General features: G+C 56.7%; 1 protein-coding gene across 1 annotated transcript; it reads left to right on the top strand.

Annotated features, from left to right (window-relative positions):
• The first annotated feature begins 1633 nt into the window (after positions 1–1633).
• PALD1 (phosphatase domain containing paladin 1) lies at positions 1634–24028 on the top strand. The gene is made up of 20 exons (XM_075505389.1): positions 1634–1769; positions 9286–9483; positions 9624–9726; positions 9910–10089; positions 10163–10327; positions 10467–10627; positions 10788–10863; positions 11541–11689; positions 11775–11871; positions 11979–12083; positions 15118–15213; positions 15412–15546; positions 16178–16294; positions 16380–16559; positions 17286–17483; positions 17812–17952; positions 18431–18502; positions 18677–18817; positions 22141–22296; positions 23703–24028. Exons 2-20 carry the CDS (start codon positions 9299–9301, stop codon positions 23850–23852), a joined length of 2607 nt encoding a protein of 868 aa, XP_075361504.1. The 5' UTR covers positions 1634–1769; positions 9286–9298; the 3' UTR covers positions 23853–24028.
• The last annotated feature ends 774 nt before the right edge of the window (positions 24029–24802 follow it).

Genomic DNA, 24802 nt, shown 5'->3' with positions numbered 1-24802 from the left:
CAGCAGAGTAAGTGCAGTGCCTGTTGGCAATGAGGGAAGCCTGAAGTCATCTCACGGCTTTACTCTGTTCCGTGATGGAAACCAGCAGAAGATGAGCAGACCTCGGTGCTGGCGCTGCTGCTACTGGCAGAGCCATCGCAGGAACCCACCATGGTGCCTGTACGTGCTGGGGAGCAGCCGGGGGGGCAGCAGCCTTTTTTCCCCCAGGTGTTTGAGTGGCGCAAGCAAGGAGGGATTGCTCTGAGACTTGGGAGCCTGGAGCTACCCTGATGTTTCAGAGGACGCCTCCAGGTCTACACCCTCTCCACCATGCCCTGAAAGCCTTCGGCAAGGTGGGAAGACCAAGCATGGAGGCTTGGAGTGCAGATGGCTTGCTTTTAGGCCAGGCTGCTGTAAGCAGCTGTGTTTGGGTCTGTGAAAGGGATGCTATGTATCCAGCTCCACTTAGGGCAGCTGCTTCCCACTGTACCTGTGGTTAAGAGCCCTGGGACCTGCCTGTCCAACAACGTGGAGGAGAGGAGATGTGCTGAGGCTGGGCGGGGGGGGGGGGGGTCCATCTCCAGCAGGCTGCGAGGAGGCTTAAAATAAGCAGAAAGCACAGATTCCTCTGTAAGCTTCAGCTCTCGGCCTGCTTTTAAAAGTTTTGCTGAGGGCTTGCAGGAACGAGTGCTGGACCTTTACTTTCCCCATGTGAGTTTTGAGGAGCGATCCCCCTTGGAATGATAAAGCAGGGGGGCAGGGGCTCCCTGCAGGCTCTTTCACACCAGTCCCAGCCTGGATCCAGCAGCATCCCTCGCCCTGGCCCCCATCACACACATCCCTCTCTCCTCTTCCATTTCTGGGAAGGAAAAGGGCATTTAGGCTTTGAGAGGTGCTGGCAGTGCCTTGATGCTCCCAAAACTGCTGTTGTCCTTCTGAACCTGGCTGGGGTGGTGGCATCTGCTGGTCCCCTGTCTGTCCCAGGGGGTTGACACCAGGAGGGGATGTGAAGGATCAGTGTGGCTGGGGGATGCTGTCTGCTGGGGGTCCCTGAGGGGGTGGGTGCTGTGGCTGGGGGCTGCTGCATGCCAGGGGGTCCCCAAGGGGATGGGTGCTGCATGCCATGGTGTCCCTGAGGGGATGGGTGTTGTCTGGGGGATGCAGTGTGCTGTGGGGTCCCTGAGGGGGAAGATGCTGTGGCTGGGGGCTGCTGTGTGCCAGGAGACCCCCTCAGGGATGGGTGCCGTGGCGGGGGGATGTATGTGCCATGGGGCCCCTGACAGTATGGGTGCTGCATGCCAGGGGAGTCCCCAGGGGGATGGGTGCTGTGGCTGGGGGATACTTTGTGCCGGGTGGTCCCCGGGGAGATGGGTGCTGCGTGCCAGGGGGTCCCCGAGGGGATGGGTGCTGTGGCTGGGGGATGCTGCATGCCAGGGGGTCCCCGGGGCGATGGATGCTGCGTGCCAGGGGGTCCCTGAGGGGGCCGGTGCTGTGGCCGGGGGTCCCCGCGGGGCTGGGGTGTGCAACGCGCTGGGGCTCCACGGCGGGGCGGGCCCGGGGGGATGTCCCGGGGCGGGGGCCGGTGCTCGGCAGCCGGCGGGCGCGGCGTGGGGCCGAGCGGCAGCGCTGCCCCTCCTCCGGCTCCGCCTCCGCTTCCTCCCCCCGCCGAGGCTCCGGCGGTCGGGGCGGCCGCGGGGCTGCGCTCCCGCCACCCCGCTCCCGCCGCCCCCATGGGGCGCCCGACGGCGCGGCCAGCCCGGCGCGGGAGCTGAGCCCGGAGCCGCCGCCAGGTACCGCATCCCCCCCGCCCCGGGACCGGGACCGGGACCGGGACCGGGCATCCCCCCCGCCCCGGGACCGGGCATCCCCCCCGGGGCCGGCTTCCCTGCTCATCCCCTCCCCGGGGGGGTGGTGGGGGGTGTGTGGTCGTTTCCCAGCCCGGTGCGTGGGGCAGGGGATGGAGGGGCAAGGCTCGGCCGTGGGGTCCCAGCTTGGAGCCGGGCGGCACCTCGGGGGGTGCCCCCCCACCTCCCAGCGCCGCCCCGGGGGGGGTTTGCGGCCAGCCCCCCGGTTGGGAGAGGGAGGCAGGTGCTGCTGCTGGGAGCAGCCTTCCTCCCGCTGGGCCCGGGGTGCTTGTTGGGCAGGGGTCCCCTCGCCCCAGAGCGAAGGCGGGGGGGCGATGGGGGGAAGCTTTGTTTTGCCCCAGGAACACAAACCCCACAGCGTGGGCATGAGGTGCCCAAACCCTGGCGAGGAGGGTTTATCTGCAGCCAATGCTGTGCTTCAAACCTCTGGAAAATAGATGGGTAACTAGTTTTGAGGCCCAGCATCCGCCCTGCGGCATCCTCCCAGCTCTTGTGCCTTTGCAGTCCCGTTTCCTATTTAAAAAGGGCTTTTCTCTCTCTCTTGCTGCCTGGAAGCCAGCCCTGCAGGAGGCTGACCCAGGCGAAGAGCCCAGCATGGCTGTCTGCTGGTGCCAGCCGTGTCCGCTGCGGCCGGAGTGCCTCAAAGTGAGTTTTGGGGTTTGCATCCCTGCGCTGCCTCCCTTACACCCCCAAAAGCCATCTGGGGAGCAGGCTGTGAAATGGGGAGCTGTGGGATGGCTCCCTGTTGGAGGATGAAGATGGAGGAGGAAGAGGAGTGGATGTAACCACAGTCCCTTCCCTGCTCGGGGACCATCCCAGTCTGGGGTTTGGCTCCTTAGCCTCCTGTTTGAGGAGCAAAGGAAGAGCACGAAACCTGGGATCACTCAGTGATGGGTTTCCCACTGGCATGTTAGTGCAGGGTACGTCGGAGAGCCCGGTGGGCTCCCACCGCTGTGTAGGACGGGGTCACCTCGGCTGCCGTGTTGCCTGGGCAGAGCCAGGACATGGAGGATGCCTTAGGAGGACAAGCTGCCTGCTCTTGCTGAGCTCCTGCTCAGCCTCTGTAGCTGTTGGGGCTGAAAACTTCCAGAAACTGTGTCCGGGCTGGGTTTCCTTTGGCTGCTGGACTTTTCCGGACCCCTACCTCTACCCTTTCCCTGGTGCATCACTCCTCTTAGCGCTGGGGGGGTGAACACCATCTCTCTTCCCCACAGCACTGAGGACTGTGGCACTTGTGACATCCCAAGCTGTGTCCTGGTTGTTACCCTGCTGGGTGGGGGGGGGGCAGCAGGTTTTGGGGTGGCCGTGCTGGGAACGTGCAGGCATTGCCTGGGGAGGGAGTAGGCAGGCAGGCAGTGGTGGTGGGACATTTCCTTCCTGGAAGGCAGGAAGTGATTATGTCTTTGCACGAATGACACGGAGCCTAAAAATAACCGGCAGGTCTGTGTTGTGAGCAAATACCCCCTGGGATTTGCTTGATTTTGCTTTATTTAAGAGCAGGGTGGGGGAGAAAGAGAGCCTGGGAGAGCTCGCTCCGCATGCTACCGCATGCAAAACCACCGAGCGTGCAAAGGCGCGCGCGACGACGGGTGCAGGCGCACATAAGGTGCTGCTTGTGTTGCAAAAGGTGTGGTCTGCAGCAGCCCGGCTTTGAAAAGCAGCCCCGTGTAAATGGAGCCGTCCCGTTGCTCCGCCAGCCTTCCCTGTCGGGAGGGGAGCCGGTGGTTAGCTATGAATAGCACAAAATCATAGCCCTCGCCTTCCCGAAACGCCCTGGCTGGGCTTCTCGTGGCGCTGAGCCTCCCGGGGTTGGGAGAGGGGTGCTGCGCCGTGGGTGCCACCCCAGGGTCCCCATCCTCGGGACCCCCCGACTGCTGGCCTGCGCGGGGTTACGCCGCAAAACTTCCTGCAGGGAGGAGGTGGAAATGGCACAGGGTGAAAAATTTGGCGGAGTGGGTTTGGGCGTGGGGCCGTGGCACTTCCTGATGAGTCGGGGAGTCTTTGGTGTCGGAGGAAAGCTCCTCCGCAGGACAGTCGTCTCTTTGGAGCTGTCCCCGGCCTTTATCTCCACCCTTTATGGCTTTTTTTTCTTTGCACTATTGAAAAGGAACTCTTCAGTAAGCATGCTCGCAGACCTTGAAACTGCAGGCAGCGAGCTGCCTGCACAACCAGCAGCGCTGGCGCTTGCAAATTAGGGCTTTGTTCCTCTTTCCATTGATGCTCATTGATAAAACCCCTCGCTTAAACATCAGGCAGCCTGAGCATCTCCTGCATGTCCGTGAGCTGCCTCTCACCTCTTGGCCCTGCAAAGCAGCAGCCCAGGGACCGGTGTGATGTGGGGGGGGACCTGCCGGGGTCTTTAAAAAGGGCAGTAAAGGAGTTTTTTGGAGGGGAGAGGGTGTGTGCGGTAGCTGCTCATCCAAAGGGCATCCTGCACCTGGGCTGCTGTGAGCCATTACAGGTGGGCTCTGTGCAAAGTCGAGGGGGCTCAGCCAAAAAAGCCCTGTTTGTTTTGTATCCTGCTAATGAGATACTCACATTTCTCTCTTAATTCCTCCTGTGCATCGCCCAGGCTTTGCTTAGTGAGGAAGGTTTGACACTGCTGATTCATAATTCACTGTAAACCAGGTTTGGGAGCGGGAGCTGCAGCCTGGGTACTGCTCCTGGTACCTCCCAACGGGTACCAGCATCCTCCCCCTCGGTGGCTGCCTCTGTGGTGGGGTGCAGTTGCACCCACATTTCTGGGGTGATATGCCTGGATGCCTTCTTTTTCTCCCCTCTCCCTGTCTCAAACAGCTTTCCCTGACTTCAGGGTAAGGACTTTTAAATCAAGTAACTGAAGGTGGGTTGGTCACGTGGAGGACGGGGATGTGGCGCTCGGTTTTCTGCCAAAAGGCAGGAGCGTGTTGGGGAGGGGGTGCGAAATGCCCAGTCCTCGTTATCCCAGCAGTCCTGCTTGGATTTGGGGGAAGGCATCCCACTGATGCTTTCCCCCCCTCCTGGCAGATGCTGGCAGTGGAGCACAGGGCATGCAGGGGATCAGCAGCACCGATCTCTGCCTGATTGAGAAATACCTCTGTACTTTCTAGGAAACACTGCTTATTTAGTTATATTTTTGGCCATCAGCACTGGCTCTCTGAGGAGCCCGGAGCCCATGAGAATGGAGGGAGGTTGCTTTTCTTGTTTAAAAATAATAACAACACAATCAAGGCTTGTAAAATCAGAGCTGTCTGCTGCAAAGTTGGCTTTCCAGAGCCTTTTACTCCCCATTGCAAAGCGCTGTTCAGTTGGTTTAAGGCACTTGGGGTCGTGTTGCTTCCTTGCCTTATTTCACCCTTGCAGCTCAGTGGGCAAACGACACAATTAAAATAAACCACACCTTAATATGTTACTTCTCACCTTTCCTTTTTGTTTTATTATATTTTTTTTTAATAAGCCAAGCTGCTTCCTTCCGGCATCACCTGGAACAACAGGAGCCCGGTTCCCACACAGCCTCTGCTCCGGGATATCTCCTAACACATGCGGGCTCCCCTGGCAAAGGGCTTGCTGTTTGTGTGTTATCTTATTCTCACTGTTTTTTGAAAAAGAGGGTTAAAGAGCATGCTGGGGTGGGGGGCTTGGCTCCAGTGCTTCCTCCGGGGTTTGGTGATGCCCCTCCGGCAGCGCCGGAGCTTCCTGCCGGCTGCTGCGGTGTTTCCTGCCTCCCTGCTTGGGTCGCCAGTGCCGGGTGCCCCCCGATCCCTCGCGGATGCATCCCTGCCGGCTCGGTGCCAAAAAGCTGCTAGGGCTGCCCCGCGCCCAGGGGAGAGATGGATGTGTTAGGAGGATGCTGCAATTGCTGCTGCTTCCCAAAGGGCTTTGCATTTTATTTAAAAAACTAGAAAATAACATGGGGATGCATGGAGGGAGATTTATTTGATTTATTTCCTGCTGACAATGAAGTGGCCAGGCAAGTGCACGCTTCCTCCTCATTGCGGCAGCCGGGGCAGATGCATCCTGCAGCTGCAGCCCGGCCATCCCCCGCTATATTTAGTCCATTGTTTGCTCCAGCTTTGAGTCCTCGCCAGGTCCCCGGGCACGGGAATAACCCCCATGCTGGGCGGTGGGGGAGAGGAGTGGCTCGGGGAGGTGGAGGGCTGAGCACTGTACATCACCGTGACTTATGTGGGAGAGGCCGCAGAGCCTCTCGGGGTCATCTCTCAGGGTGCTCGAGCAGCATCCCGGTGCAGTCTGTGGCTTCTCCAGCATTCCCCATCCACCCTGGGCTCAGCAGGGCTGGTGGTGCTGGGAGAGGGTCTACAGGGGAAGGGAAGCATCTATACATTGCCCACCCGTAGGCTCTGCTTTCTCTTTAGGCAGCAGGAATACTTAAGCTTTTAAGCAAAACACCTGGAGAACAGTGCCGGTTTGTTCGGGCGGGATGCCCTCTTGCAGGATGTTGGTCCTTTTTGCGGCTGGGGAGAAAATGGGCTCTTTGTTAACGAGCTACAGCCTCAGTTTGTCTTAGGCTTGGCTTTTAGGTCCCTGAGATTAGGGCTGCGAGTGCCGGCGAGGGGATGAGCTGTCTGGGCAAGTATTTCTGGGGTTTGTCCCTGCGCCCCTCGCCCTGGGGAGAAGATGCAGGCAGGAGGCCAGGATGCTGTGCAGGGGGTTTTGTCTCTGCGTCCTCTCTCTTCTAGAAAGGAAACCCCTAAATATGGCATCGTGCAAGGGAAGGGGTGCTCAAAACCGGCTTGCCCCGGCTGAAAGCTAATGCCATCATAAAACCCATGCGGACCACTTCTGAGCATCCTAACTTCTCGTAGTGGCATGAAAACGGAGCAAAGCCCACCAGCTCGGCTGATTTGTTTGAGAATATCTCAAATCTTAACGTGCCAGGCTGAGATGTTGGTTACAGTAGGGTTCTGTAAAATACAGGGAAAATAATAAAACTACTTTTTTTTAAGGGTAAGTTGCCTGCCTAAGCACCTGCTTAGTGTTTGCTAACTGTGTTCAACAAATGGGGAAAAATCCTGATATTTGGGCTAATCCAGAGCCCCTTGGTGGGCTGGTCCCTCCCAGGCTGGTCCCTGGGCTCCTGTCCCCCTTGGCTGGCCTGTGATGGTGGCTCCATTGCATCTCTTCTCGTCGCAGCCACCAGCTATATTTGGGAGGGTTTTCAGGCAAGATCATTTTAGCTGGTTTCCTGGGATAGGGTTTTGCTTCCCCACCCATCCCATTTTGTGTCCCAGCTTGCAGGGAAGCCCCTTTTCCCATGGCTTTTTAGAGCAGTTCCTGTGGTTTGCCCAGAGCACCCATTTTGGGTAATTTCGGTACTTTTCTGGAAGATGCTTGGTTTTGGCTGCCCAGCTGAGGGGGGGAAAGAAGCTGAAATGTGATTTCTTCTCTGCATTCATTTTGTGCTTTGAAAGAGCATTTCCAAATCTGCCTGGTGTCTTTTATGTCTATTATTTACCGGAGTGGTTCGTCAGGCAAAAACCATATCTCTGGGGGATTTACGGTGAAGGTGGGTGACTGCGCTGGGGAGAGAAGGACGAAGGAAATACAGAAGCTGCCTGTGTCTGCCTGCAAGTTGGGGGGTGAGTCTCCATCCCCCAGCATAGGGGTGCTGGAGCAAACCCAGAGGGATTGGTACAGCTCATCGGGCTGCGCCGGCTGCTTTTGAAAAGATGCACCGATTCTGAACAAAATAAGGAAAAAAAAGCATCCTGGCTGAACGCCCCCCTCCTGCTTGCTGGCTGAGCTCTCCAAAGCCACGAGCGCCTGCTCTGAAACACTCAAAACCTCCCTATATATATATTTTTTTTTTTTTGCTTTATTTTTGCCCCAACAGCATTTCTGTAAAAGAAAAGCATAAGGGGACTTGGAGAAATGGCACTGGCCTGAAACAGCTGTTTTGTTTTTTTTTTTCCTCCCCCTCTCTCGCATGTAAAAGAAACCAGGCTGCCTAATGGTGCAGAAAATTCACGGTAGAGCAACAAGTTTTCTGCGGAGCAGGGAAGAAGAAAGATGGGGAGGAGGGGAAAATCTGCGCCAGGGCATGGCCGTCTCAAAATAGCACATTTTCCAGAGGCTTTTCCCCCCCTTGAAGCATTTGCAGCTGCTGGGGGCATCGCATTCCCTGGGATTGCAGTAAGGGTCTGATCCTGCACTGCTTGCATGGCAGCAGAAGCAGCTGCAAAAGCATTTGTAGGGCTGGGTTAAAGCCACCCCTGGTTTCCCAGTGCTGTGCATTGCCGCCGAGCAGATACCGTCCCCCTTTGGATGCTGCCAGGGTTATTCCCCATGCAGCATCAGTACAAAGGAGATTTTATTGGGGACCATCTCGGTAGGGGTGGGCAGAGTTTTTTTTTTTTTTCCAGGCTACCCCCTTGCCATCTCTCGCTTCATTTGGTTACCAGGATCCAGTCCTGGCTGGTGCAGACAGTCGGCGCATTGTCCTGGACCGGTCGAGTGTGGCAGGATGCTCCTGGCCGCCACCAGCCCCCCCGCCCCGGGCTGGCCCTTTTGCTTTCATCCTTGTGTAGGGATGAGCTCCCTGGGGATGGGGGGGGTCTGCTTTCAGGGTCCCCCACCTGCCCTGGGGGAGAGGGTGCTCCTCCAGTATGGGGATAAGCGGCTGCTTTAAAGGCAGCTTTCAGATTTGCTCATTAATAGCTGGAGGAAATCCCTCATCCCGCTGCCTCGAGGCTCCTGATGCCTCCGGTGCAATCAAGAGAGTTTCTCAGGAACCCCTTGCTTTCCTCCTTGCTCCCTCCCACAACTTCTGAGGCCGCAAAATCACGTGCGGGCGATTCACAACCCCTCCAGCTCCTCCTCTGCTTGCCTGTGCATTGACACGCGTGTGTGCATGCACATGCATGCACAGCCTGGACCAGGGAGCAGCCTCCTCGAGCCTCCCTTGCTGCTCCAGGCATGCTGGCAGCACCTAAATCCTAAATTACTAAATATTTAGTAAAATTTATTTGGCGTACAAGTGTTTTCCACCTGGGGAGGGACCTTGGCGTGGTTTAGGGGTGCTGCGAAAGCGGAGGAGGAGGTTAAGGGCTGTGCTGGGACAGGGAGCTGCTGGGTCCCTCCGCAGTGCCATCTGCTGACTCAGCAGATTTGGGGGGCTGGATCCAGCGTTTTGCCTTTTTTCCTCTCCACTTCCCCAGCCCCGCTTTCAGCTGCTCTGGGTCTGGACCCTCCCTGATGGAGGGAGCCGCATGGCACGCAGGCAGGGAGGAAGAAAGCCCTTTGCAGGAGTGGGAGGGAAGGGCTGGGTTAGTGCTTCTTCCCAAATGGGCCTCTCCTCGCCGGCTGTCAGCGGGGGGGGTGCCGTGCACCCGCCTGGATTTTCCCTTCCTAAAATGAGAGCGGCTGAAAAAGAAATTTCTCCTCCCCCTCCCTCTCTCCTTGTTTTCCCCACGGTCGCTGCCGCCTTCCCGTCCCGGCGCAGCTGCCTGCGGATTATGGGTACGACCGCCAGTGCGGCGCAGCAGGCAGTCTCGGCATCCCCCCTGGAGAGCGGGGTGCCAGGCAACGGCAGCATGGAGGACCAGCACTCCCTCAGCATCCACTCCTTCCAGACCCTGGGGCTCCACAACAGCAAGGCCAAGTCCATCATCACCAACAAAGTGGCGCCCGTGGTCATCACGTAAGTCCTTGGCAGACTCTTGCATCCCCTTGCTGCTGTCTCCAGACCTCCGCGCCATCTTCCCTAAATATTGCTTTTTTAAAAACCTTTACCTGTGCCACTATTTTTTTCCTTTACCCACCCGCACGTGGCTTTTGCAGGTACAACTGCAGGGAGGAGTTTCAGATCCACGATGACCTGCTGAAGGCCAACTACACAGTGGGACGCATTTCCGAGGCCACGCTGGAACACTACCTTGTGCAGGTGAGCATCGCCACCACCCCATGCCAAACTCATTTCAGCCTGGGGTTTGGGGACCTCAAGGTTTTTTGGGGCTAATTTTGAAGATCACCAAGAAAAAAACCACTTTTCTTCCCAGCTGGGTTCAAGCCTGCTTGCTCAAATCCACTTATTCCCCATCTTCTCTTTGCCCATCTTGTTTTCCAGGGGAAATATTTCATGGTCAGGGATGTATACGGCAAATTAGACGTCTTGAACACTACTGGCAGCTGCGGCGCTCCCAATTTCCGACAAGCCAAAGGAGGTTATGCTGTGTTCGGCATGGGGCAACCCAGCCTCAACGGCTTCAAGCTTGTGCTGCAGAAGCTGCAGAGAGAGGGCCACAAGGTTGGTGGGAGGGTGGAAACTGGGGTGGAAAAAGGCAGGAGAGCTTTTGGGCAGCCTCTCCCCTTCTTCGCAGGAGTGTGTCTTCTTCTGTGTCCGCGAGGAGCCTGTGGTCTTCCTGCGATTGGAGGGGGACTTTGTGTCCTACACCCCCCGGGGCAAGGAGAACCTGCATGAGAACCTCCAGCTCCTGCAGCGAGGGCTGCGGGCAGAGAGCCTGGAGCTGGCCATCCGCAAGGAGGTGAGGTGGGACAGAAGCGGGGGTCATCACCCTGGTGATAACAGGGTGCATGCATCCCCCCGGCTCAAAGATGAGCAGAGGTGTTGCTGGAGGTGGTGGGTGCCCTGTGGGTTTTGATGGTGGTCCCCATCTCCACTAGATCCACGACTTTGCGCAGCTGAGCGAGAGCGTCTACTACGTCTACGATGATATTGAGCGCTTGCGGGATGAGCCCCATGCCGTGCGGGTGCAGTGTGAGGAGGACATCCAGGTGACGGAGGAGGTCTACCGCAGACCTGTCTTCCTCCTGCCCTCCTACAGGTGCTGCCCCTCCTCCTCCTCCTCCTCACGCTTTGCTTTTGCAAGCTGGGCTGCCTTTCCTCTTGATACCCTCTTAAGCCACGTGTCCTCCACTGTGGCTGGGGACAAAGCCCTCCCACAGCCCTGTCCTCCTAACGAGGGCTGTCCCTGTGCCCGGCAGGTACCACCGGCTGCCCCTGCCCGCCGAGGGAGCCCCTTTGGAGGAGCAGTTCGATGCTTTCATCCACTTCCTCAGGGTGAGCCGAGCAAAAGCACCTGGTCCATGGGGCCACGTTGGGTTGGGATTTGCTCCTGTGCCTCAGCAAGGGTGCCATGTCAGGGAGCGTGGGATGCGTGCCATGTCCCTGAGAGCATCTTCTCCTGCTTTTGGCTTGACACTGCCTGTTAGAGGATGCATATGCCCATAGTTGCATCCTGTTCCCATTGCTGTGGACCCTGCTGGAGAAGTCCATGTTGTCCAGCTGCTTGTCCCTACCCCTGGCTGGAGGTGACCATCCCTTGCCACCTCCCAGCATCCCTGCATAGGTGGCTCTTCCCTAAACAGGTTTGGGAGAAATGATCTGGATTTGTTGCAAAGGCTTTCGATGGCAGGGCTTCTATTTTTTTTTTTTTTTTTTTTTTTTTAATCCTGGGAGTTTTCATCTCAGTGGCTTGGGGACTGGTGGTGGGAATATGTCCCCTGGGGTGGACAAGCCAACGTCCACCAGCGGCTGTGGAGGGCATGGGGACACAGTGGATGGACCGCCCATTGTGCTGTCCTGGTCCATCTGTGCCGTCCCCTGAGCAAAGGGGAGATGCCACCCACCCCTCTGCGCCTGGGCAGGGCCATCACCTCCACCCTGGCCATTGTGGTGGCAGACCTGGCCCTCCTGGATGCCCCTGTGGTCCCCATCCCTCTGTCCCTTCCTCCTAGGAGAGCCCCAGCCTGCTGCTGCGGGACCCTGGCAGACCCCCACCGGCGCTGCTCTTCGGCTGCCAGACCGGTGTGGGCAGGACCAACCTGGCCATGGCCATGGGCACACTCGTCCTCCACCACCACCGAGGAGCCGCCCAGAAGCCCGAGTAAGTGGGGCAGCCCCTGGGGCTGGGGTGGGGGTGATGCCCGTGCTCCTGGGGCTTGTTTGACCTCCCTCTTCCCCCACACCAGCCTCTCCCACCCGCCTAAAACGTCTCCCAGGGACAGGCTTCGGGTCATCCAGACCTTCATCGAGATGGTCCCCAAAGGCCAGCAGATAGTCGAGGAGGTAAGAGGGTGCCAGTGAAACCCCCGGTGGAGTGGATGGGAGGGGGCGAGGTTGGTCCCCCCCCCATCTGGGGCTAGCTGAGCGGCTTTCCGCTTGCTCCTCGCAAGGTGGACAGTGCCATCGCCTCCTGTTCGGAGATGCACGACATGAAGGAAGCCATCTACGAGTATAAGAAGAAGCTGGAAGGGATCGGGGAGGACTATCAGATCCAGGTATGTTAATTAGAGGATTGCTCGGATGCAAGCCGCCTGCTCTCTGCAGGGTAATTTATCGAGCTGTTTTTGCATGGGGATGAGAAGAATGTAAATTCTGGAAATCCAAAGCTTCCTGTGAGCTGGAAATTTCCCAGGGATGTGAAACCTGGAAGGTTGTGGAGCTTTCCCCCCCCTCAATTGTTTAAGAGCCATAAAATGGAGCAGGCTGGGATATGGGGGAAAGCTGGCTGGTTTGGGCTTCACCGCTGCTTCTGGTAGATGACCTTGGGGGCAAATAATATCCCATGCCCTGGTTTCGTCAGCTCTAAAATTGGAAAATCCATACCAGCCTGGCTGGTAAAAGTCCTTGGGAGCTGGGAGGGATTGTTGCTTAGAGGTTTTCCTGCAAATATAGTCACTCAAGGTCAAGCTTTCCTCTCTGTAGGATTTTTTTTTTTTTTTTTTTTCCCCTTTGCTTTGAAAAGCCATCAGGGTGGCTTTCCACACTGGAAAGCCGTGATCTCCCTGTCCAGCTGGGGGACTCCTCACCAGGCAATGGATGGATGGAGAGAGAATGCTCGGATGGAAACGCTGCTCTGATCCCAGCCTGCTTGGAGATTAATTTTCCCATTTACATGCTGAATGCGGAGTGGAGGTGCCGGGGACGGTTGTAAAGGGCAATCTGAAAAACAGGTGCTGTGCAGCCAAAGCAAATAGGCTGGAGCAGAACAGCACCATGAAAATGATTAAGCAGGGGGAAAAGAAAGCATTTACTGGCACTTTTTTCGCGTTTAGTGCCAAATCCCAAATTTTACCCCCTTTTTAGGGTGGATTTGGGTATGTTTGGTGCTGCTCATGTGATGGCAGATACTCTCTTGTATAGTGGGGGAAGCTTGGGCACAGGGCAGGGGATTTTCCCACTGCCTTGAAGCCTTTCCCTGACTCTTTCCCCGCTGAGGAAGGCTGCTCTATGTCATCCTCGACGCCGGGGAAACAAACGGCTGGGGGACTGCCGTAAATTAGCGATGAGGAGTGTTTATTTGAAGTCTGCATGGAGTGAGAGCAGGTTTAAACAATGGCGAGGGGCCAGGAAAATGTGCTAGGTAGGGGGAGGATGAGGAGGGGAGAGGGGCTGATGCTTGGCCATCGAAAAAACAGCCTGGGCTTGGTAGGGCTGGAGGGGCTGCAGGTGGTACCGGGGGGCTTTGCTGGGTGAGCTGGCAGAGCCCCACTTGCTTTTGGGGAGAGGAAGGGCTTTTCTGGGTCCAGAGGAATGATCTCCTGCTGGACTGTGGGTTTCTGCCCTGTGTTGGGGATAAAAGTGGAGATTTAAGTCCTCAAGCGATGGTGATGCAGGGGTAGGTGCAACCTGGCATGGGATGCTGAGCTGCAGCCAGACCCCCGTGGCACCCAGCTCTCCGTGGCTGAAACGTGAGCAGATCATCCCCCTTTTCATCAAAAGCCTATTTAAGGGGAATATTAAGAGACTTACCTTGGGTGAGAGTGCAGGGCTCATTTTTATTGCAGGCAATGCAAGCTCTTGTAGAGAAATGCCGCTCTGCCAGCAAACCCAGCACGGCTCCATCCTCGCAGGCTTTGTTTTGAGTTTCCAGAGCAAAGCCCACTGCCCTGCCTCTTGATAAATGACAGCAGGCCGGATTTCTCTTGCGAGGAACAAGTAAATATTCATGAGTCAACCACATAATGTCAGAGATGCGCAAGCCTGCTCGCCAAGCCCACCCCTGTACATATACAGCCTCATCTTATAGGATTTTCCATCGTATCCTGGGGCAGGGAGTCCTGATGGGCTCTCCAGGGATGCTTGCGGACCCCATGCTGGGTGCTCCTTTGCTGGTGCTGGCGTTGCGGGTTAATTTGTTGGATGGGATGCTCAGAAGTACAAACCCTGCCCCGAGACAGCGTGGTGGTGGTTTCCGAATTATGGAAAATCCTGTGGGTTTGAGCTTGTGTCTCCGGGAGAAGATAGCTGTGCTGGGGCAAGCACCTGGTTTGGGGAGGTAATGATGAAGATGGGGAGGAGGAGAGTTTGCTTCAAGCCAGCTACATAGGCATCATGATGCTTCTGGGGATGAAGGGAAAGAGGAGACACTTGGAAATGGAGGATAGTACAGGGCATGTGGCTTATGTCTCTAATTAATAAGCTCGTCTTGCTCTTAAGTTTGTCTAGCATCACCCTTCATTTTGGGGTCTGCCACCCCCCATGAAATGCTGACCCTGGATTGGGTCTTGGGGGTCCTGCTGGGCTCTGAAGGCAGATGGGGGGGTCCCCAAGAGGTCCCTGAGCATTCCTCGCATTACCCAGAGCATGGGTCTGGGAGGTGATGTCTCCGGCAGGCTCCCCGCATCCCTACCCGTGGCATCGCTGTCATGGGGACCTCTTTCCCCAGGGATGCTGCCACCTGAGCATCTTGGCTGAAGACCACGGAGGTGGCTGGGGTGGGGGCAGGACCTTGCATTAACCAACCCCGCTCCCCTTGGGTTCGAGTCTCCTGTTAGCATCTGGACTGTGTATCCCCCCGGGACAGCAACGCCCCTCGGGTCTGGTTGGAACTGCTCCCGGTGTGTCCTTGGGCTAAAGGGAAGGTTTTGTTTGAGCTGACATGCAAATTTATGTCTTTAAGCATAATTTAATATGGAAAACTTGAAACGTTTCATTTAAAGAAAAAACAGCGTAAAAAACTATTCCAGATTGGGTTTTGTAGTTCCACCCCTCCCCCCCCCCCCCCCCCCCCCCCGCCTCCCCCCTTCTCATTTGGAAGTGGTTTCTTTCCAAACAAACAGCTTGGTGAAGTTAGCATGAATACGCAAAAACCCTTCGGAGCGGCTTAAATGCTATTGCTGCCCCTCTTCCCCCCCAAAACCTGCTGCATAAAAAAATATTCCTCATGCCTGTTTGCTACTTGCTTGTCTCTCTTCTAAGCCAGCCACAAACAAGCGTGTGTAGGGCTTTTTCCCCAGCCTTCTGGCTTGCTCTGGGCTGCCGGACCGGTTGGCATTGGGCATCACGAATCCCACCTGCCTCTGCTTTCAGGGGAGCAGCACCAAAGAGTATTTCCTCCAGAGGACTTTGCAGAGCCTCGAACGCTACTTCTACTTGATTGCTTTCAACTCCTACCTTCATGAGCAGGTAACCCCCCCGCCCCCAGCCCCAAAACCTCTCCTTTGCTCTTTTTTTTGGCTTCCCCATGTAGTGGGAGGGAAGGGGTCTCCGCCTCTGAGTTTCCCAAGCAAATGCAGGCTTTTTCAGTGGGGTCGTGGGTTGCGTCCGGGCAGGGGGTGTGAGCCCAGGCTGACAGCGCGTCCCCCCCCGGCCCCCCGCCGGCAGTACCCCCTGGGCTTTGCCCTCAGCTTCAGCAGGTGGATGTGCCGGCACCCCGAGCTCTACCGGCTGCAGGCGGAGATGAACTTGTCGGAGCTCACTGTCACTGGGGACCTCGTCACCAAGGGGACACGAGTACTGGTGAGTACCCATCCTGCATGTAGGGATCGGGCTGGTAGCTCCTTGTCGTCCCCTGGGAATGGCACCTTCCTGGGATGCTCGCCCTCAAAGAGGTTTGGTGGGGTGGGAGAAGTGAGGGGTTTCCCTGTTGTAGGGCAGGTGCTGAGTCTTGAGGTCTGCAGGTCCATGTTGGGGTCTCTAGGTCCATGTCCTCCCTGCATCCTCAGCAAGGATGGGCATGTGGCTAGAGACCCTCTGTGCACACGGGTGTGTCTGCCCTGCAGACCCTGGGTACTGGGATGCTGGAGCACCCCATAACATGAGCCTGAGCTGGAAGACTAGCTGCAGCTTCACCTTTCTTGGTGCTCCTGGGTGGCTGTGGCAGGGGGAAGGAGGCCAGAGCTGTTGGTGGCTTGCTGCTGCTTTGACACGGCCTTGCTGCAAGAAGAGCATCTCCCACCTTTAAAATGCAGCCATGCAGCTTTGAGCCCTGGCTTGCTGGGGTTGGAAGGGTTTGGGGACTTCTCCTGAGCGGGGACCATGGGTGAGAGGTTGTGGTGTGCTAGGAACCCCGCTGCAAACCCGTGGGTAGGAGGAGGCAGCTGGGATGCTGGGAGGACACCCCTTTTGCCCAGGCTTTGCTCCACTGCAGGTGGCAGATGAGCGCTTCTGCCCGGACGTGCTGAGCACCGCCAAGGAGATGAGCGTGGCCAACTTTCGACGGGTGCCCAAGATGCCAGTCTACGGGACGGCGCAGCCCAGCTCCAAGGTGAGGGGCATGCACCCTGCAGCGGGCAGGGTCGCCCGCAATGGGCTCCCAGCCCTCCCATCACCCTTGCTGCCCCTTCCCCTAGACCCTGGGGAGCGTCCTGCGGTACCTGACGGATGCCAAGAGGAAGCACGCCCGCATCGTCTGGATCAACCTCCGGGAAGAAGTGGTCCTGGAGGGGAACGAGCAGATCTATACGCTGCGGGAGCCTGGGCACCTGGAGGAGCTGATCCCTGTGCCTGGTGCCTCGCCCCAGCAGCTGGAGGTGAGCTCCTGCCTGCCGGGGGATGCCGGGGCAGCGGGGATTTCTGCCCGTCCAGCAGGGACTGATCTCCCGCTCCCAGGAGCACTCGTGGGTGATGTCCACAGGCTTTGGTAGTCCCTCACCCCCTGGAGCTGCTTGTTTTGGTTTTTTTTTCTTTTAGCAATGAGGGGCAGTGGTCGTATCGGGTGCCATGCTTGGCTTGTGCCCTCCATGTCTGCTAGAGGCTGGGGACAGCCCAGCTGATGCAAAACCAGGTGGCTGACCCGCTCTTTATCATACTGCAAAAATAAAGGAGTCCTCCTGACTTTGCTGTCACTGTGTAAGAGTTTGCAAAGGCAGAGCAAAGCGGAGATCCTCCCCTGAAGAATTTATAGTGTGGCTTGAAAGCGAGGGTAAAAGGCACCCGGGGAAAGGAGAGCAGATGTTCCCAGCTGGGTTTCCAGAGGAGACAGGCAGCAGAGGAGCTTGGCTGCCAGTAGCTGTGTGGAGGAGCTGCCCGGGGTGGTGGGAGATGATGCTCCTGAGGCTCCCATCAAGTACGGTGGGGACCGTAGTCCTGGGCAGAGGTGGTAGCCAGGAGCTGGTGTGGGGTTTTGTGTTGGCTGTGGGGTGTTTGAGAGGGGTGTTAGCCTGTATCTAAAAAAAAAAAAAAAAAAAAATAATTAAAATCCTGAAAAAAATTAAGACGAGCAGGTCTTATGGTGAGGGTTTCTCCATCCTCTGCAGAAACTAGAGGCTACCCTGAAGGGCGACCTGCTGAAGTGCCAGAAGTGGCTGGAGGTGTACCTGGAGGTGGAGAAGCAGATGAAGATGTTCAAGAGCTGCCTGACCACGCAGGAAATATTCAGCCAGCAGAAGAACGTCTGCCAGGGGCTGACCTACTGCCGCATCCCCATCCCCGACTTCTGCGCTCCCAAGGAGCAGGTACCCTGGGGATGGGACGGTGCTGCCACCTCCTTCCCAAGCCATCCCTGCTGCTGCGGGGTGAACGCCACTTGGGTGCTCGGTGCCACCCAGCCCCAGGACTACGGTGGTGTGCCCAGGCTCAGTGCGGGGTGCTTGCTGGCGCAGGCAGGGTCCCCCGGGTGCCTTCAGCCAGCCAGGGATGGAGGGAAGGCTGCTGGGCTGGATCCGGTGTGTGCAGCGAGGAGCTGGAGATTTTAGTCTGGAGGCTGCTGGACAAGGGGGATCCCATGGTGGGGAAGGGAGGCGGGCTGCACCCATAAAACCCCCCCGGCTTTGCTCCCGGCAGGACTTTGACCGGCTGCTGGAGGCGATGAAGAGTGCCCTGGCCGAGGACTCGCAGGCAGCCTTTGTGTTCAACTGCTCCAGCGGCCGGGGCAGGACCACCACGGCCATGGTCATCGCTGTCCTCACCCTCTGGCACTTCAACGTGGGTACTGGGGTCTGCAGCTCTCCCAGGGGGTCAGACTGGAGCGGGGGCTGCTGGGGAAGCTCAGCACAGCCCACAGCAGCTGTGGCACAGCGGGAGGGTTGAAAGGAGCGTGGGGAGGGCTGGCGAGGGCCAGGATGGGCTGCGGGGGGTGGATGCCCGTACGGTGGCCTCTTGCTGTGCCTAGCCCCCAACAAGCTCCAGGAGAAGTGTGGGTGCATCCCTGGTTAGCCTTTACCCTGTTCCCGAGAGCTCCCACCCCAGGACAAAGGGTTAAGGGCAGGAGAGATGTGGCTCCCTCCTTGAAGAGCGGATGGTGGGGGTAAAATTTTGGTCTTCCCTGCGTAGGCAGAGGGGAGGTGGAGGATGCCTGGGGTCCTGGTGGGTTGGGTTCGGGGCCTGCATTTCTGCTCAGCTGTTGGGCAGTGGGGACGGGGCACGCAGCCCCTAACAGCCCGGCTCTCTCTGACTGCCCCAGGGCATCCCCGAGATGAGCGAGGAGGAAATTGTGAGCGTGCCTGACGCCAAGTACACCAAAGGGGAGTTCGAGGTGAGTCCTTGGGCCTGACTGTTTTAGGGGTCCTCCTCCAAGCCCGCTCCTTGCTACCTTAGCCACAGCTGCTTATTTGGAGGGGCTGGGTCCTCTCCCGGGCAGGGATGGAGCAATGGGGTCGAGGTGAGGAGGCACATGGTGAAGCCCGTGCTGCTTCTGCCCATGCTCCAGGTGGTGATGAAGGTGGTCCAGCTCCTGCCCGATGGTCACCGGATGAAGAAGGAGGTGGACATGGCCCTGGACACCGTCAGCGAGACCATGACACCCATGCACTACCACCTCCGAGAAATCATCATCTGCACCTACCGGCAGGTGAGCGGCACCTGCGTGCCCTCTGCCCCATCGGCACGGGGTTGCATCTGATCCCAGAGGGTGCAGCTGGGCTCCGGGACCAGCCCTGCTGAAGCTGGATGGTTTCTTGGGCTGCAGCTTTCTGCCATGCCATGGGAGAGGTGCCAGGGCTCTTTTGGTCATGGTGACCCAGTGCTGTCCTGCATCCCACCCAGCATCCTGCCTGTCTGGTGCCATTCCTCATCCCATTCTGCACCGTCCCGCATCCCACCCTGCATCCCACCTGTCCAGCGCCATCCCACACTGTCCTGCATCCCACCCAGCATCCCGCCTGTCCGGCACCGTCCTGCATTCTGCACCATCCTGCATCCCACCCAGCATCCCGCCTGTCTGGTGCCATCCCGCATCCCATCCTGCACCGTCCTGCATCCCACCCATCCAGCGCCATCCCACGCTATCCTGCATCCCACCCAGCATCCCGCCTGTCTGGCACCGTCCTGCATCCCGCACCATCCCGCATCCCACCCAGCATCCCGCCCTCCCACACCATCCCGCGTCCCACCCAGCATCCCGCCTGTCCGGCACCGTCCCACATCCCGCCCGTCCAGTGCCGCGCAGCCGGCAGAGGGCAGGGACGGTCCGTCCCGCTCTGCTCCAGCCCCAAAGGCTCCTCCGGCTCCTCTGAGCTCGGGAGGGCACCTATCCGTGTCTGGGCAGGAGGCATCCCGTGGGCCACAGCCCGGTTTTACGTGGGAGCTTCTGTGGAGCTGATGAAGGGGAGAAAGGATAATTTTTATTAGATTTGGGTTTTTTTTTTAAGCTGTGCAACTACTTCATGGGGCCTCAGAAGGGCTGAGCTCGGGGCTTGGCATCGTCCCTGCCCGGGCTGGTTTGCACCGTGTCCCTGCCGGCGATGCCTTGCTGCAGCTCTTGCCCACAGCTGCCATTGACCCTCGTTTTCAATTAATGGCCATGAATGATTGCCTGGGGGAGGAAAAACTGAAGCATTTAATCACCCAGTAATGTCTGCTGCTCCCTGGGTGTTTGCCTCCTGGTTTATGGGGTCCTCTGTGGTTTTTTGGGGCTGGGAGAGAAAACCTGATCTCCATGGGACGAGCTGCTGGGGACTAAATATTTGCAGCAATAGCTACTGGGAAATTATTGGGGATAAGTAATTTTATTTTATTCCCCCTCCCCTTTATGCATTATGGGGAGGTGGCCACGTGGCCGGTGGGATGTCTCACCGTGTGTGCTTTGCTGCAGAGCAAAAAAAACTCCCATGCTAAACAAGCGGCTGCCTACTTATGGATTTAATTATGTTCTCCGGTGACCCCGAATGATCCCCCTGCCTTGCTGCTGACTCCTGCTCGCTGTGTCTATAGGCTCAGCCTTGGGGGTCCCAGGAGGAAGACCCCAGCAGAGCAGTGTCGCCAGGCTGCTCCTGGTGTGGTGGTGTTGGTTTTTTTTTTCTGGAAGACAATTCCCGCGACCTCCTTGCCCCTCTTCCCGGCACTTGGCGGTCAGGACCGGCACGTGGGTGTTCCTGGGCCGTATCCTGTTTCCGGGCTGGCCGTATCCAACTTGCCCTGGCAGCCTGGTGGGAATGCGAGATAAGGAGGGAGTCATCCGCTCCCCCCACACCCTCTGCCCTGGGAAGAGCCTTTTGTCGCTGCCTGCATTTTGCATTTCTCTCTTGGCTGCTCCATCTCTCCTGTTAGATTTGGCTGGGCTGGGGGGATGCACGTGCAAATGCTTTAATTTTTATTTGTATTTCTTTTCCCCCAGTGATGGGCAGCTTGAAGAAGAGAATTACGGGAATTGTATAGTCTAGTCATTGCCCTAATGGACTCTTAATTAAGCTGTGGTTAGTGTTTAGAGAAACATGGGGTTTGGGTGAACCAGCAGCCTCGTGGGATGGATGCTGTGCGCCTGGGGCTGACGCTGCTTTGCAGTTTTTGGAGCTTGCCAGGAGATGATTTGCAGGGTAAGGGCAAGCAGGAGGGAAGGAAAAGGTGCTCTGGTACTTGCGTGCGTTTGGTCCTACCCCTTCCCACCCCTAACTGGGAGGAAAAAATAGGAGAATATAAGAAAATAATAAATAATAGGATAAAAGATAAATAATAGGATAATAAAATGATAAATAATAGGACACTAAAATAAAAATTAAATAGGATAATATAATAATATGATAAATAATGGGACACTATAATACAAAGTAAATAGCATAATATAATAACATGATAAATAATAGGACACTATAATACAAAATAAATAGGTTAATATGATAAATAATAGGATAATAGGATCTGCTCTCTGCAAATACTGGCACATAGGTGCAGAGGAGACTCCTCTTCCAAGGGCAGAACCACTTGCCTGGTGCTGCCACGAATAGGGGTGCAAATGGGTTGAACAAACCCCAATTTTCAAAGCCCCCGGGTGGAAATGTTTGTATGCCATGGCAACGAGCGGCTGGGGAAGGACCTAGAGAAAGTGGAGCGGGCTTGTCCCTGAGGGCGGGTTGGTGCTGACACCGGAGCGAGGAATTGCTGCTCTTTGGCATGGTCTGCGGGGTTCACAGCAGGATTGACTGTGGGATCAGGGCTCTTACGCCGGCTGGCTGTTTATTCCTTTTTCATTAATTCCTAAAAGGGGCATCACTGCAGGGCTCATCTGTTCTTAAAATAACAGCTCTAATAATAATATAAAAATAATAATAGGAGGTGTGATGGCCGTCAGCCTCGGAGCAGGGCGCTCGGTGGCTGCTGTGGCCTCTCCTCCTCCAGTGACGGAGGCTGAATCCAACCTGGAGATGCTGGGAAGGGACATGTTTTTCCCTGGGGAAATGCTTTGCAGTCCAGGAGCTCGTGGTTTCGGCTATGCTTTGCACCTGGGCATCTATCCCTGGCTCCTGGGCGCACCCCCCCCCCCCCCCCCCCCACATTTAGCAGTCCCTCATCTATTTTTGAGGTCTGCATGGTAAAGGGGAAGTTTTTATATGCTGGAAACCACAAGGTAATGAGAGCCTGGACTGCCAAGCCACAGCAGGAGCAGGCTGGAAGGATGTGCTTATTTTTGTCCCCAAAGTTGTCCTCCCTCCTCAGCTGGAGGCCAGGCAGGGGCTGCAGGCTGGGCTGGGCTGCTCGGGGGGATCACGGGGTCAGAGGGCTGATGTGTAGCAGTATATGTGGTTTTTCCCTAGCGCAAGAGGTCCTCGTGGGTCCTTCACCACCAAACTTCTCACGTGGGTTGGAGAGCAGGACTGTGGATGAGGACTCGGTGCAGGAGCTGCCTCGGATGCTCTCCTGAAGCGGGTACCACTTCAGCCGGTTTCTTGCTCCTTCCAGGGCAAGTCGGGCAAGGAAGAGAGGGAGACGTGGACCCTGCAGCTGAGGAGCCTGCAGTACCTGGAGCGCTACATCTACCTGATCCTCTTCAACGCCTACCTGCATCTGGAGAAGAAGGACTCCTGGCAGCGGCCCTTCAGCCTCTGGATGCGCGAGGTGAGGCTTTCCCTGCCTAAGCCACCAGCAGGACCTCGCTCCAGGGCTCTGGGAAGCAGACCCCCGTTTTTGTTTTATATGATTTTTGAATGGTGGCTGGGGACATCGTATCAGGTTCCTTCGCTCCGGGCAAGCTCCCATCTTGCTGGGCTGGTGGCTCTCGGGGAAAGCCAGGCAGGTTGCTGGAGATGGGTGGCATCCCACCGCCATGGATGGGGTGCTCCCCCCACCCCAAACCTGCCCTTTCCTGAGTTTTGCAGGGTTTTATTTTGATCTGCCAGTTGCGATTACAGCATCTGGGGGTGGGAGGCCACCAGCCAGCCCCCCTGGGCCCTCCGCCTGGCTTGGTTATCTTGGCTGGCTCTCCTTGCACCCAAACCCACCTCTAGTCTCTTTGCAGCGTATTAAAAATACAATATCCTGGCCAAACGGGTTGGGGAAGTGAAAGGAAAGAATAATTAAAAGCAGCTCCGTTTTGCCTTGCCTGGCCGGGGCAGGCGGCGACGGGCATGCGGGTGCTGGCACCACGCATCCGAGAGAATTGGGAGTCAGCTGAAAAAATGGAATAGGAATTGGGTGAGACACCCCAAATTCTCCATATTTCCTGCTTTTTGTTATTTTTAATTATTTTTATTATGATGCAGAGATTAGTTTTTCCTCTCCCCGGGTTTGTGGGGCGTGAAGCGGGCAGCGCCTGCCTTTGTGGGAAAAAACCTTGTCCCTTCACTTGCCTCCGCCAGCGCTGCTAATTCATATTGGCATGTTTGATCCGCTGGGCGGGAGATGAAAGTGGTGGCTGCCAGCTCCGCTCATCTCGCCAGCTCCGCTGCCATGTCGCTGGAAGGGACTGCGGCGAGGAAGGGGGGGATGACCGGTGCCCACCCCGGCACGGCATCCTGGTTATGCTGGTGTTTGCATTGCCTGGTGGCATGGGGGGAGGCGGTGCCTGGCGCTGGACCATCTTGTAGCAGAGACGTGTGATGCTTGCTGTTGGCTGGATGCATGGGTTTAAATCTTTAATGCATGGGTTTACATCTGCCCGCTGTCCCCCCGTTTGCTGGAGGAGGGGAAATACACCCAACCTGCGGATACAAGGAGCCTTTGACCCCAAAAGTGCCCCTTCCCACTGCATAATCCCTGTGTTTTTAGCGAAAACAAGGTGCCATTGTAGCTTTTTGGCAGAAGGGTGCCAAAGCCAACAAACCCTGACCCCAGCAGCGAGGAAGCGGCCTATGAAATGTATAAACCCTGGCTGGAGGAAAGTTGGGGGGGGCTGTGGGAGTCGGGTGGGTTCCTGGATGCAGGGAGATGCTGGGACCTGCCCCGTGCATCTTCACCCAGGAGGTGGCAAAAGCATGCTAAGGGTGCTGGGGGGAGTTAAATCTCTCTTCTTCCTCTGCTTTCAGGTGGCGGCGGTGGCCGGGGTCTACGAGGTCCTGAACCAGCTGGGCTTCCCTGAGCTGGAGAGCCTGGAGGGCAAGCCCCTGTGCACGCTGCGGGGCCGCTGGCAGGCGCAGGGGGGCACCCCCCGCCCTTTCCGTGGGGACTTCGTGTAGGGTCGGGGCACGGGGGGCCCCCCCGCTGCTTTCTCCTGTGGGGGGAGAGGAAAAAGACTGTTTTCCCAAAAAATGGGGGTGTGGGGAGGGAGGGGTGAGCCCCGAAACTGCCTTAGAATGTGGGAATTTCTAGGGTTCTTTTGGACGCAATAAAAATACTGTAAATTAAAAATCAATCCTTTTTAGGCAGGCGCTTAATTGCGAGGGGGGTGTGATTTGAAAAGCGGCTCTGAAATGCTGGGATGCCATTGCCTGAATTTGGTGGATGCATGGAATCACGCCAGATTTTTCGAGACCATCCTCACTTTCTCCTTAAACCAGTGCAGCATACGCACAAAAATATGTATATTTATATACACACATATGTGTATATATATGCATAGATACACAAATATACATACACATGTGTATATATATGCATATATATACACACATAAATATATATACACACATACAGATATATATATTTATGGCTCCATGTGTGCATATATATGTATATCTGGAGCCATAAACACTTGTAGCCTGGATTAGGACTCTCAGACATGCCAGTCACTGCAGACCTGGGTATTTTTAACGTTTGGGCATCTTTGTTGGTTTTTTCCCAACTTTTTTTAGTTGTGGATGCAGCAGGGGGAAAGGCAGACATGGTGCCAGATTTGGGGGTCCCTGCTGCCCCCCCAGACCTGCCTTTTCAGTGCCAAGGTGATGCTGGGGGTGGTTTAGCTGCTCAGCGAAGAGTAGACTTAAAAGCATAAATAATGGGGGGTGGGGGTGGGTTGGTTTGTGTTTTTTAGTGGTTTTTTGGTGTTGTTTTTTTTTTTTTTAGGAAAGGAGAAAGGTGGAAGAGTAAAAAATCAAGTTAATCAAAACAAGATGCAAATGAGGGCTCCGATGCCCCCCCTTCCCTCGCAGCAGGGGGAGAGGAGCCTGGTGGCCGAGGGGGGGACGGG

Source organism: Mycteria americana, chromosome 6, assembly GCF_035582795.1.
Source record: "Mycteria americana isolate JAX WOST 10 ecotype Jacksonville Zoo and Gardens chromosome 6, USCA_MyAme_1.0, whole genome shotgun sequence".
Classification (NCBI taxonomy): domain Eukaryota; kingdom Metazoa; phylum Chordata; class Aves; order Ciconiiformes; family Ciconiidae; genus Mycteria; species Mycteria americana.
Note: the sequence above shows the minus strand (reverse complement) of the source record. Positions and strands in the feature narration are given on the sequence as shown.